This window comes from Ursus americanus, chromosome 2 (genome assembly GCF_024610735.1).
Source record: "Ursus americanus isolate L20-20 chromosome 2, mUrsAme1.1.p, whole genome shotgun sequence".
Taxonomy (NCBI): domain Eukaryota; kingdom Metazoa; phylum Chordata; class Mammalia; order Carnivora; family Ursidae; genus Ursus; species Ursus americanus.
Genome location: NC_142128.1, coordinates 99,753,957 through 99,768,474, shown reverse-complemented (window position 1 = coordinate 99,768,474; position 14,518 = coordinate 99,753,957). Strand labels below are relative to the sequence as shown.

The 14,518-nt window shown below is 46.4% G+C and overlaps 1 protein-coding gene across 1 annotated transcript in view; it reads right to left on the bottom strand.

Moving 5' to 3' along the window:
* DNAH14 (dynein axonemal heavy chain 14) overlaps positions 1-14,518 on the bottom strand; it is a 300,961-nt gene that overhangs the window by 36,198 nt on the left and 250,245 nt on the right. Inside the window, exons 71-76 of the mRNA XM_087859257.1 lie at positions 13,717-13,953; positions 12,106-12,191; positions 7,780-7,936; positions 6,681-6,891; positions 2,950-3,052; positions 883-1,110 (exon numbers count right to left, since the gene is read on the bottom strand). Coding sequence (XP_087715383.1) covers positions 883-1,110; positions 2,950-3,052; positions 6,681-6,891; positions 7,780-7,936; positions 12,106-12,191; positions 13,717-13,953 — 1,022 coding nt within the window. The remainder of the gene's footprint in view (positions 1-882; positions 1,111-2,949; positions 3,053-6,680; positions 6,892-7,779; positions 7,937-12,105; positions 12,192-13,716; positions 13,954-14,518) is intronic.

Below are 14,518 nucleotides of genomic sequence, written 5' to 3'. Positions count from 1 at the left end.
GTATATTGTTAGCCTTTTGATTAAGCTCTGAGTGGGGTTGGGACAAAGTGTGCCTGGGCTCAGATTCCCTGACAAACACCCAGAGTGGCTGTTTCATGTCACGCTCTGGTTGGGGGCGCCCGTGCACGCTTGCACGTACTCGGACAGGCAGCTGAGCGCGCAGAGAGCTGTGACAGCCGCTCGTGAAAGCCGAAGAGCCTCCGGAGGCCCTAGAAGGGGTGGGTCTTGGGGGCAGATACCAGAGGCAGAATCAAGATGTTGCTCAGAAAGTGTTCTGGTGTCTGCTCTAACCTGGGGGAAGCTAGAGCAGGCGTTACCACCTGTTTACTTGAGCCATAAAAATACACCCGGCAATGTCAAGCAAGTAGAAGGTTCTAGATAGAGAATAGTGAAGAAAGACTAGGAAGCTACGTCCCCCTCTCCCGCAGTGGGTCAGTGCAAGCTCTCTTACTTTAAATAAATATGATAGAAACTGCAGACACAGTTGCAGGGGTTTCTCTGTGTCAGGCGCTGTCCTGAGAGTCTTGCCCATCTTAACCAGTCTGCCTCTTAGAAGCCCTTTGAAGTAGGTACTGGCGTCCGCCCTCCCTTCGCCCATCCTGCTTTTTTTCTTTTTTTGGCCAAGGGAACGAAGAGCCCGAGAGCCTGAGAGCTTGTTAGCTCGCCCACCGGATTAAATGCTTATACATCCGTAGGTGGGGGGCTGTGATCTGTTTCCAGAAAAGCTGGCTTCCCGGTCCACGTTTCTCCGCATTAGCCCTTGTCACGGAGTTCATTTTCTTAACGCCATGAAAATACTTAGTATCTGTGTGGACGCACACTAGGCAGTTTGTATCCTATTGTGATTTATTTATTATTGGTTATTTGGAAGATATCACTTACCCCCAAGTCCGAAGAACTAAATTTATAAGCAATATTCCAGCCCAATATTCCGTAATTTTTTCTTTCATTGATCACAGCGTTGAAAACACATAAGCTGAATAAAAGTTTTTTCCATGACGGTCCACAGTCAGGTTTTTCAAGTATCTCTTCTGTTACTTCTCCGCTCCCACCATATCCAAAGGTCTGAAGTAAGTTACTTTTCAGCCCCTGGGGATTTTCCACCGCAATCTTTAAGACAGAAATGAGTAAACACCAGGTGAGCAGAGGTGCTGATCCAGGGGACACCTGCGTTGCACTGCGCAGAGAGCGGGCTAAGAGTGTAAATGTTTGCAGGAGTTCGTGGCAAATAAAAACTCTTGTGTTATTTTCTCATTTGAAAATTTCTGTTAAAGGATTGTACCAGATTTCCTATTGTTCCATTTCAGATCTTAAAATGAAAAGTTTAACATTGTCATTAAAAGCACTCCTGCTTGCTCGAAGTCTGGCATTCTGGAAGCACAGCATTCTGGAAGGTTTGACAGTAAAGAGCTACTGTCGTCAAAACTGTCAGTGGTGGCTGCGGGGCTGTGACAGAATGGGGGCTGCTTGGCCTCAGTGAGGCCAGCAGGTGGGGGGCGGGAGGTGGGGAGGGGGCGAAGGCGGTGGGGAGTGCCCAAGCCCAGGAGACAGAATCAGTGGAGCCTACAGAAGCATCTCGTCAGCACCGAGATTCAAAAGAACAATAAACTTGGGGTAATACCCAAGTGCCCTGCTTGCGTTAAAAATCCCTTTGGCTGACTCCCTAACCAGGAGAATTACAGTGAGGAGGGGCAGAGGTGAAGTGGGGAGGGGGGGGCTTTTTAAAGAGCGTGGCTGTTAACTCCAAAGCTGTAAAAGGTTTGAAATGTTCCCTTCCTTGTACATTACGCATAGACACACACGTACACACACACGTACACACACACACACGTATAAAAACCTTGTGGATATGCGGATCTGTGTGGGTCTGTATGTACGACACATGGATGTGTGTGTACATGAACCGGACGTTTCTGGATCCAGGATCAGAGCTCACGGTGCTCCCTCATGCTCTGATCCTCACAGGGTGACGGGGGAGAGGGGAGGGCCAGATGCAGCCCCTCCTTCCAGAGACAGAGACCGAGAGACAGAGAAACGTTTGCTCTGGAGCGCAGAGAGATTATCTCTGGGGAAAGAGGAAAAGGTACCTGGGTTTTCACAATCCCTGGAGTGTTAACCAAATGGCTCCGAGTCTTATCACCCTGAGAATGTGGCTGGGTGGCTGTGAGAAGCGCCTCGTAGAGCAGACGTTCTCTACCTTCCAAGGCACGTTTACCTTTCAGTATCTGTTAATGCAAACTGCCTGCAATGTTTGCTGAGAGGCCTGACTGCAGACATGAAAGAATGTTCACAGAGTTTCACTCCCTGAGGCTCACGGCTGATTCTTTGGAGACTCTTGCTCATGTCTCCAAAAGCAAAACTCTGCACAGCCCCATGAGGAAGGATGTATGCAGGGGGAGGCCGGAGGGGAGTGGGGGCAGTGGGAGAGGGCAGAGAGAGAGAGAGAGAGAGAGAGAAAGTGTTATCTTGGGGAAGAAGTTGCTTATATCTGAAGTGAAGCTGTATTTTGCTAATTAGAGCAATGGACCTGCTTGAGGTGAAATGTTCCTGGAAGCTCTCTGTCCCTACCTGTCATCCTTCGGTCCCCTGTCCCCAACACCTGCTTTCAACGTGCTTCCTGCCAGAGCCTTTCCAGAGAATATGCTGTGGGCTGGTTGGGGGAGCAGAGACAGGGTAAGGCCAGAGAAGAAGGGCGAGAAAAGCACACAGATCAGACATTCTGGTTTATACCTGTTGGTTCGAGAAAACGTCCGTCAAGCTGTGAACTGAAAGCAGGGATCTCGCCTACTATGCTAGCGTCCTTCCCGCCTGCCGTGCGGGGCCACGCAGAGTAGGTCAGCGTGCTAGAGTCAGGACTCCCTTCGTAATTCCGATTTATGAGTGCAAGAGAATTTACACTCAAACAGTGCTCCTCAGTCAACATCAAAATCTGTTCTACTCTGTCCTTACCTTCAAACTCTTCTGAAGAATCGGAATTGGGAAGGTACTGTCTAATTTTGAGCTTAACCATAACCTGAACTCAGGGTCAACTGTCACATCTGGGCTATTAAATCTGCAAAACAAAAATTTAAAAATATTTTAGTGTAAAAATTTTTAAAAAAGGTTTTATTTATTTGAGAGAGAGAGTGAGAGAGCACAAGCTGGAGAGATGGAGAAGCAGACTCCCCGCTGAGCAGGGAGCCCGACTCGGGGTTTGAACCCAGGACCCCGGGATCATGACCTGAGCCGAAGGCAGACGCTTCACCGACTGAACAACCCAGGCGCCCCTAGTGTAAAAAATTTAAGCCAAACCCACATATTTAAGGAATCGCAGAATCTCAGTGTCTAAAGTGACCTAGAGCTCGTTTCCATAATCACCTACAGGCCCTATCAGCCCACCATGGCCTTTCATGCTGTGCAGAAATTTGCATAAGACCCAGTAATTCTGTTTTAAAAAGCAGAGTTTCCACCTATAAGCACAAAAGTGATATATGCTCATGGCAAAGAACCTTGGAAAAATGACAAATTAAGAACAAAATGCAGTGTTCCACGGGTCAAATCTGGAACAACCGGACATGAAAGTAAGTGCCAGTGGTCACAGCTGATACTCCACCGAACTGAACAGGAATCCGCGACTGATACAAACAAACCGATGATTAAGGGCGGGCGGGAAGCCTCTTCCATAGGGCAGAACATCAGTCGATAAATTTAGAAGGAACTGAGGAGTTAGAAAGTCACCATTTGGCAAATAATCGAGTCCTAATCCAGTCAAACATTCTCAGGGGCTGTACGACCAGCAGGCGAGAGGTTGAGATGTATCATGGTCTGAAAAGCCTACGGGGGGGAGGATGCCACTTCGGTCAATGAGTGAAGTTATTATCACCAGTAATGGGACAGACGGACATCGTGTGCCTCTGGGTACGATGCACTGAGAAGGACACAACATGTCCTCTGTGGCGTTCCTGCCACACTGCCCAGCCATCATCGAACCACGGGAAAATAGCGGACAAACCCAAATGGAGGGACATTTGACAAAGTAACTGGCTCGTGCTTTTCAAAAATGTCCAAGTTATGAAAGACAAAGACTGAGGAACAATTCTGGAATAAAGAGGATTAAAGAGACATGGCAGCTGAATGAAATGAGAAATCCTCAGTTAGAACCTGGATCAGAACTTTGTCTTTCTGTTTCTGCAGTAAAAGTGATTATTGGGCCAATAGGCTAGATATGTGGGTTAGACAATCGATAAGCACACTGAAGTTTGTAGGGGGCTCAAGGGGCATCATGTCTGCAGTTTACTTTCAGTGATTCAAAAAGTTACATACATATGTACAAACAGGAAAGGCACGACCCGGCTAATGTTAACTGCAGGAAACAGAGGTGAAGAGTGTAGGAGAAACTTCGTGCTATTCTTGCAGCTTTTCTTCACGTCTGAAATTATTTTTGTAAAGTGTACAAAACAAACCAAAACAATGAAAGCAAACAAACCAAAAAACCCAACACAACAACAAAACCAAATTCAGAATTAAGTGGAAAAACAAAAATAATCTAATATCCTAGTAACTAGGTGTAAGTACACCTTTTTCCTTTTCTATCTCTCTTCTCTCTTTTTTTAAAGATTTATTTATTTTAGAGAAAGAGAGAGAGCACAAGCAGGGGGGCGGGGCAGAGGGAGAGAGAATCTCAAGGCGACTCCGCGCCCAGAGTGAAGCCCGACAGGGGGTTTGATCTCACAATCCTGAGATCACGACCTGAGCCGAAATCAGGTTTCGGCTCATTCAACTGACTGAGCCCCCCAGGCGCCCTTCGCTCTCTTTTTCTTTAAATAAAAATATTATGTGGCACGTACTGTTGGTAGCCTGCTGTTTTTTGTCTTAGCAATATCTTGTGAACATATTTTAAGAATTTAAGAGTTTAAGAGTTTTCTTATGTTTAAGAGTTAGGGAAATATGTTCAAAACATATTGCTCTAACTCTTAAACGTAAGAAATTTGCTTCACGTGTCTCTCTCCCACAGTAGGCTGCTGGGTGATGGTCTTAACACTTACTGACTTGATTTAATAAAGAAGGATGAATTTCTCTTAATTACACTCTGATTATATAGGTTTTTTTTTTTACACATTGTTAATTACTCTTACTAATTAAGTCTGTTCTTTTTTTTTTTTTTTAAAGATTTTATTTATTTATTTGACAGAGAGAGACAGCCAGCAAGAGAGGGAACACAAGCAGGGGGAGTGGGAGAGGAAGAAGCAGGCTCATAGCGGAGGAGCCTGATGTGGGACTCGATCCCACAACGCTGGGATCACGCCCTGAGCCGAAGGCAGACGCTTAACGATTGTGCCACCCAGGCGCCCCTGAAATTCTGTTCTGAAGAATGTTCCTCCGATTTCTTTTTTTAGAATGATGCATGGCTCTCTGCCATTCCACTGTTGCTCTGTATCTTAATACGTTCTGGAAGTCTGACACAATGTCTGTCTGGTCCATACCGTGTCCTGAGTCTCTAGAATGATTCCTGGCAAATAGGTAGGTGCCCTAGAAATAGTTTTTGAATGAACAATGACTGAAGGACCTGGTAGAAGTTCTTGTGTCATCTTCCAAAGTTAACAACTATCGAAATCATACAACTAGGCAAACTTCATCTTCTGGTTCTCTTCAGTGATGAAGTAAATGTGAAAGAAAAATTACCAAATACTTTTTAATTTGCTAAAGGCATAGGAGTCTGAGAATAGAATGAATGATGCTAACGAGGTTTTTAGAACTTTAAGTCAGGGCAGTTGCTTCTTGGTTTAGTTTCCTTGCGGGTGCTCACGACATCCAAATAACAGCGTGAGGACGATGCGGCCCTGACCTGAGTACACGTTCCAAGTCCAGCACCGGCTGCAGCCGGGAAGCAACAGAAATGCAAAGTGGGAGAGAAAACTCCAGAGCACAACCAGTTACAACTTTACTAACTTAAAACGTTGCTGGGGTGCTTGGGTGGCTCAGTCGGTCAAGCGTCAGTCTCTTGGTTCCGGCTCAGGTCGTGATCTCGGGGTCGTGAGATGGAGCCCTGCTTGGGATTCTTTCCCTCTCTCTCCCTCCATCTCTGCCCCCTACCCCCGCTCGTGCGTGCATGCTCTCTCTCAAATAAATAAAATCTATTAAAGAATTAAAACATTGCTAATTCTTCAAAGTTATAGCGACCGACTTGCAACTACTGCTGCCAACAAGAAGGCTGAGCCTCTGGAAGTTTCTGTCTGAGTGAGCAAGTCTTTGGGAGAGACAGCCTAGAGAAGTGGACTGAGCCCAAGAAAGTCAGAGTAAGTACGAACTACAGGCCGTAAAATAAATCACCACTGGAAGGAGGGATGTGAGCCACTACGTTCTGCTGTTCAGAATCATGCAGAATATGAAAGACTATGGTTTAGATCCACACACCCGGACGGAATTGCGGCTGTGGCGGGTTCATCTGTGGAGAAGGACAGGAAGGAAGTGATGTAGGCGATGGAGAGTAAAAACCAGAGAGGCTTTTTTCCCTAAAAAACTGAGGTGTTTCTTAGCACAGTTGTACAGATCCTGGAGAAGAGAGAACCTGCACAAGAAAGCTTAACTTCCCCTGAGTGGCCCGGCACATTACTTTATCACCGCTTAAACGTGGCCGTTCTGTCTCACCTCACCGTTCTGATCGTTAATCTGATCCCTTACAAATCACGTAAAGCTCTTACGACTCGATGATAGCGCACAGCCTTGGCATAAATGACGCTGCGAGGTGACAGTTCTGCAGGAAGACCCACTGTGAGGCTTTGGGGAGGGCCTTCATGATGAGCTCCTCTGCCTTCGTGGCCTGGCCGCGGCCCAGGGAAACAATGGTCACATGACTTGTTCCTCCTTTTAACTCTCGTGCAAATTTCAGGACAGTGTTGGTGAGGTCAGTCCCTGCACAACAACGTGGAAACGTACACACAATTATAAACTCATTTCATTCCCTCTTGAAAACATAGTGACTGACTGAATGTAGGCTCCACACCCAGCGTGCAGCCCAATGCAGGGCTTGAACCCACAACCCCGAGATCAAGACCTGAGCTGAGATCAAGATCAAGCTCTGTTAACTTGTTTCATACTTCCTTTCTTCCATTCTATTGTTTAGAGCGTGGACGTGAGGGCTAGAGCCCTGGCAGCCATTCTGGGCTATGTCTTCAGAAAATGGACAGTAGCTACTATGAGTGCGTCAGGTGCAGAGTGGCTGCTCCACATAAAAGGTTCCAGAGGAGGAAGCCTCTGCATGGATGCACTTTCAGAAAGATTTTATGCCTAATAGAATCAAAGTTTGAATATAGTGAACTGCGAAGACATATTTGATTTAGAGATGACAAAGAACAGAAGATAACTGAAAATACTTTGCTTAGGGTCTGTGGGGGCAAAGAGAAGGGAAAAAGCATTTGGAGTTTTGAGGGACACAAGGGCTGGGTTGGCAGGGCCACATTCTGACGGTTTGTTATGTATTATGTTTTCATGAACCAACAGATTAGAACAGTTAATAAATACAAGGGCCATCCCAACTTTCAGATCAATAATACATGTTTAAGAGAGATTTTCTGCACAGAAAATTAGCACAGATAAGTTTTTCCATGCTTATGAATCCGGGAAATTTTATTCTTCTTTATTCTTTCATATTTTCAGAAATATTCAGTCTTATTATAAAGTTTTAATCAGTCCCTTTCCCAGAATACTTAACTAAGAATAGAAAACTGTTTTAAACACGGAAATACCAGACACGAACCTACTTGTCTACACCTTTCACTAAGTACGGAGGCGGCCTCTTACCATGGGAGTGGAGAAGTATCAGTGGGGTTCTGGCACTGGATTCCTTATACGACTCTTCCAAATTAATTCCAGTTCTGAGAATGTATTCATTTCCCATTTTTTCAGTTATAAACCATTTCACTGAATTCCTCAAATGTTCTGGTTGAAGAATTTTTATCTAAACAAGAAAGCACGGAAGAGAAGGTAACTTTAAAAACCACGCAAGGGAATGGTCCCGATCATAAAATGGAACAAAGCAAAGCAGTGTTCACGATCCGCGTGGTCGGAGTTTTACGCTGCTCCTCGTGCTGGGCACGTGTCATGGAGAGAGGCGGCCACCACGGCTTGTGGTCCCTCCTCGGAGCCAGGGCCACCCTGTGCCTCCGTCCCTCTCACACTCTGACAGAGATCTTGCCTTGGATGTAAAAATCCCAGTTATGGTCCCTGATTCTGCAAGGAAACCTTTCCCGTGGGCCTCTTCCTGCTCTGCTGGATGTGTCTGGAGAGGGTGAAAATCAGGACGGCACAACCGGAAGGCGACTAACTCCTCCAGGAATAACACAAAGATAAACAGCACCACAAACGGCGTGCGTATACAGAAAGAACTCTGGAAGGGCTGAAAGATTTTAGAAACCGTGTATGTGTTTGCAGTAAGCAGAGGGTCAGGGTCCGTTGGAAGAAATCATTGCAAATCCTGGAGGAGGAAAGACCTTTTCCATGAAAACTGTTTCATACAAACTACTTACATGCTGTTTATAAAATGACCATGAATTCTGTCCTCAGAGTCAGAGACCCCATCATTTAAGGCTGAAAGGTGTGCAGATGCCCTGGGTTGAACCACAGGACACTGCCATTTTTACAGGTCAAAAACTGTCAAACATTGGCAATTGCACTGTTTAACATAATACATGTGATCATTATGTCAAATTCCGCTCTTTTCTGTTATTCCTTGGAAAAATTAATCTTGATTTTATTTGACTTAAATGCATGTGTTTGCAGATGAAAATCGGCAGTGCACAAAGCACGCGAGGTCTAAGAGCGGAGCTCGCCCAGTGCGCCCACTTAGTGAAAGCGCTCGAATCAGCCGAGGGCAACAGATGGTCAGGTGTGGTCCCCACACGTCACCCTGAGAGTCCCAGATGTGAGTGTGACCAGCTGTCACCATTGTGCTGCTGTTCCTCCCTTACTTCATTGACCAATAAAGTGGTACAGTAAGTTTTAACACCGGGGGTGGGAGAGAAAGCAAGACCGGAAGAAATGGGGTTGTGCTAAACTCAGTTCTGCCAGCTCCTTTCTAAGCAGCTATGGATAGTTCTGGAAATTTTCCTCATGTCCCCTCCCCCCGCCCTTGTTATCTTTCCCATGATGTGGTCGTGATGGGGAGCGGGGCGAGGACTGGACTGAGTCCTTGCCCTCGTGCAGCTCTGTGATACCCTCTTGCCCCAGGTGGAGGTTTCTTTCTGAGACAATCTAGTGGACTCTCTTGGGTGGCGATCTCAATTTCCGACTCTTAGAGGCCACACTCAGTTTCAAATATTCTAACTCAATTTCTTTGCATGTGTACTTGACCCTTTATCAGATCATGTCTTCTGATGGTGGGTTTGGAAAATAGGATCGCTACACTCATCAAGTTTCTAGCTGACAAACTAGAATCTTCTGGACCTTACTGGGGAAAGGTAAGGTAGCACAGGCTTTAAAAGGTTAATTTTGCTGTCAGGGGAACACATACTGGCCACGTACAGTTCAAATAATCCAAAGAACGAGAAATTGGGCAATGGAGGTCCTACTTTCGGGCAAACCTCTATTGTTTCTTGCGGCTCCTTACCGACATTCCCTGCGCGCACACAAGCATTGCTGCATCTGCCCCCGTTTTCTGCAGCTCGGGCGGCGCTACACGGACCGTGCGGTGTTCACGGCACCTCTGTCAGCTCCTACAGCTGAAATGTATGCTCGTGTCGTGACAGGTCAGTAATCCGCAGGTAGAGTGGGGGTAGCAGGCTGTCTACACTGCCAGGTGGGTAACATGAATCAGAGAAGCGGGTTGGCGCGTGCTGGCAGCTAATGGTCGGTGCGAGGAGGTGATCCCTGCAGTGACTCACGACCGTGGTGCGGCGGTCCTCGGGGCAGACGCCGCTCGGCTCTAGCTGCTGCCGCTGCCTGTGGACCCAGCCAGCACTGCCTGAGCCTTTACTTTTTCAATGAAAGCTGGAAATGTGGGTTTTTTGGTGAAATCTCTCAATGAGCAAATTTTGGCTCAAAGAAAAAGCAATGCAAACCAAACTTGGGCACCCACGTTTGCAGCGGTTACCCCCTGACACCGCTCTCCTCCATCCCTCACAGGCACCCGCTTTCCAAGTCCTCCTCCTCCGGGGGGTGGGGTGTGCGGGGACAGAGGGGCCCAGGAGTGTCACCCCATCAGAGGGAGCAGCCCACGTGTGCACGGACAGATGAACGGATAAAGATGATGTGGCGCGTCCTCAGCCTTGGGCAGGAATGAGACCCTGACACCTGCTACCACATGGATGAGCTCTGAACACATTACGCTGAGGGCAAGTAGCCAGACTCGAAAAGACAGATGTTGCGTGACTGTGCTGCCACGAGGTTCCTGGAATCAGCAACTGGAGACAGAAAGTAGAATGGTGTCTGCCAGTGTCTAGTGGGAGGAAGGAATGGGGAGTTACCAGTTAGCAGGTGCAGAGCATCTGTTGGGAGGATAAGAAAGTTCTGGAAATAGAGGTGGTGGGCGCACAAGACTGTGAATGTACTTCATGCCACTGAATTTCTCAGAATTAAAATTTCTCATTTAGAATTAAAAGAGGATATCAGGATTAAATGAAATTATATTCTGCCACAGTAAAAAAATAGAAGATAACTCTACACGGAGTTTTTAAATCGTGTGTGATATCTTTGTTCTCTTTACTCGAAGACTCTGAAGTCAGACAGACTTCAGACAGACCTCCAGAGGTTCGAACCCATTTGTTTGGTGACAAATTATACTTAAACTTCTAGAAACAAAACAAACTGAAATGTCTGTATGCCAGATGCAATTCTGGGGTGAATTTTAAAGTGTACAAATATAAAATTTAAGGCAGAAATTGAAGGGGGACCGCCTGTCCGGGCTGGTGTTTGTACTAAGTCAGGGCTGATAGGGGAGACAGAGGAGGGTTTCTCCATCCCTAAGCTGGATGGCAGATGCAGAAATAAAGTTTTTCAGGTGAGGATGAATTGAGGAGGTCTCCCTGGGAAGAGTAGTGTTATTGACAGGAACCAGGTCTTACAAATATTCTGGGTTTCAATCCTGGCCCTGTTAGCAGTGTTTCTTCTCTTCCCTTTTCTTTTTCTTTCTTTCTCTTCTTTTCTTTTCTTTTTTCTTTCCTTTTTTTCTTTCTTTTCTTTCTTTCCTTTTCTTTCTTTCCTTTCTTTTCTTTCTTCATTTTCTTTCTTCCTGCCCTTCCCTCTCCCCCTCCCCTTTCCCTCCCTTCCTTTCCTTTCCTTTCCTTTCCTTTCCTTTCCTTTCCTTTCCTTTCCTTTCCTTTTTTCAAGATTTATTTATTTGAGACAGCGAGCATGCACAAGTGGGAGCAGGGTGAGAGGCAGAGGGAGAAGCAGACTCCCCACTGAGCAGGGAGCCCACATGTGGGACTCAATCCCAGGACCCTGAGATCAGGACCTGAGCCGAAGGCAGACACTCAACCGACTGAGGCACCCAGGCATCACAGCCATTAGGCAATTTCTAAGCCTTGGCCCCCTAATTCTGTGATGTGGGGGAAAAAAATCATAGCTCTCCCCTGAGATTATTATGAGGATTAAATAAAATAATGTCTGCAAAATGTTTAGCACACGCTAAGCTTTAGATGTTTTAAGGGGCTCATGAATGACACCCATTTGCATCCCCAACCCCCCCACCCCCGTGATTGTGAAGCAGGAGGAGTCAGGTAACATATCACCGTAAGTAACAGCGGGAGGATGGATGTGCTTCCCGATACGGAGCCCTCACAGGCCGGGTCTGTGCCTGGACTGCGGATGGCGTGGAGAGCAGAGCGCAGGTGTGCTGTCTGCAGGAGGCGGACCCCTGAAGGGACGGGGCGAAGGCGCTGAGCAACCACTTACCTTCATCCCTCTCATGTACCTGCTTTCCAAGTCCTCCTCCTCTGGGGGGGAGTGCGCGGAGACAGAGGGGGACCAGGAGTGTCACCCGATCAGAGTATGAGTGCGTCCCTCTAACATGAACGTTACTTGTAAAACCCACAGATTTTGCTTAGAAAATTTTAAATTTGAATGGTTTAAGTTAACGATAAAGTGCTCAAAACATGTAGAGTATCGCTGTTTGCTCACAGCACATCTTACCAAGATAAGTCTCTGAAATGGAGTGAGTTTCTCCCAGGGGAAATTCACAGGACTACGTATTTCTTCATTTTCATCCAGAAGTTCAGCTAGATGTCATTTAGAGAAAGAAACGGAGGTGAACAATCGAGTGCTTTGCATCACTAAGAGACACCACAATGAAAATTTTCTTATAAAACTATAAAGTTTGCTTTAAAAACATGTCTAACTTGTTTTTTAATTATTTTTTAAAAGATCTATTTACTCTCAAGAGAGAGAGAGTGTGCACGCACGCGCAGGTCAGAGGGGAGTGAGGAGAGGGGGAGAGAATCCCGAGCAGCCTCCCCACGGAGCACCCGACACGGGGCTCGATCCCACGACCCTGAGGTCAAGACCTGAGTTGGACGCTTCACCGACAGGAGAAGCAGAGGCGCGGCCAACACTTTACAACCTACTCCGTGTGTGGGAGGTTTTCCGGTGAATGTAAACTAGTAACTCCAGCGGTTAGCGGGTTCTCGCCATAGTCTACCTCTAAACACGCGGGAGATGACAATCAGGCGGAAATGCAACAAGACTCTCAAATTTTTGAAAACTGAGTATTACACAGATCTGCGTTTTTAATACCACCCTCTTACCACTGCAACAGAGTCCTACATGCGCACCCCCAACTATCCCGATGTACCTGGCGTTTCTGCCTCCTACTATTTCCATGTATTTTCCCCATGTCTAACTTTAAACACAAAGTGGATTACAAAGTAGCTTTTTTTGATAGGGCTAAAATACGTGTGTTGATCTTAAAAAAAAAAAAGTCCAGGATACATGAAAATCTAGTTACAAATTGATAAATCTGATTTTTTCCCCAAAATAAAAAGATCTTCACTTTACAAAATAATGACCTAGAGAGAGAACCCCAGGGGAAGAGGAGAACTTCTTAGTCAGAACTGGAAATCAGGAAGCTATAAAAGAAAGAAAGTAGACGTAACTGGCCATACAGACGTTTCTCCCTTGCGTGGCAGAGACAGTATAAACAAATCCAAAAGACACTGGCTGATTTTTAAAAATACTTGAATGAACAGGTTGGTATCTTTAACAAAACAAAAAGTTAATTATCTGTTACACCAATAGGGTTCTTACAGATGGCCACAAAAGAATGAATAATTCAGTAGCAAAATGGGCCGAGTACATGAGTAGGTAAGTCCGAATGGTCTACAGCCATCTGAAAAGGTACTTAAACGTGGTGCTGGTCAGGAAATCCAAATTAAAGTACCTTACAGCTTTCAGATTGGCAAGAGTTAAGAAAAGATCAATAACCCTCTTGGAAAAGAAGTCATGTATTGCTGGTGGAAATGTAAATTATCCTGGACTTTAAGACAAGCAACCTGGCAGCAACTGTTAACATAAAAATCGTATGCTTTTGACCCAGCGGCTCCATTTCCAGCTGCCCGTCCCAGAGACAAGAGCAGAGGAAACGTGCGGAAGGGTGTGTCTGTTACCGGCATACGTGCTCGTATGCTGTGGCAGAAGCTCACAGCAGAGCTACGTTCCTAAGACACTGAGCTACGTCCGTAAGCTGACCATCCACGTGCGCACGTCTGTTACTCGGTTAGTTAAATAAGACATTGAATGCTCTCTTACTTTCCTTTGGTGATTTCTTACTCTCCTCCACTGAAGCATCTTCTGCAGAGAAAGGCACGCTCATCAGGCAATATGCAGCCTTACTGTTTCTGAAAGCATCCCACTGGGCCACGTTGGACAGAAGGGACTTGCACAGGAGAGAGAAGGGCTCTAGCGCACCGCTCACATACTGGCACTCTTTCCACCGGGATTCCGCCAGCCACTGCAGATGCCCATCTCTGCACGTCTCATACATGCCTACCGGAAAACGGAAAGGACCAGTTAAAAGAGACGGTACCCTTTACCTTTGAGTTACTCATTAAAGGTAGATGTTAAAGAAATACTGTTGTTGAGGAAAAGCCGTTTTACGTAAAACTTTCATTCATGGCAAGCTTTTCATTGTGGTAAAAACACATACCATTAACCTTCTGAACCATTTGTACGTGTTCATCAGAGTTAAGTACCTTCATGTTGTTGTGAAACAGATTTCCAGAACTTTCTCTGCAAATCCGGAACTCTGCCCCCATTAAGCAGCCCTCCCCAGCCCCTGGGCACCGCCATCGTCCTCTCTGTCACTCTGATTCCAACTACTTCAGATGCCTCAGGTACGTGGAACCACGGAGTCTTTGTGACTGGCTTCTTTCCCTCAGCACTGCGTCCTCAAGCTTCATCCGTGCCGTAGCAGGTGCCGGGGTTTCCTTCTTCTAAAGGCTGAATGATATTCCCTTGGAACTACACACGTCATGCTGATCCACTCATCCCCTGACGGACGTGTGGGCTGCTTCCAGCTACTGGCTACGTGAACAGTGCTGCTGGGGACACA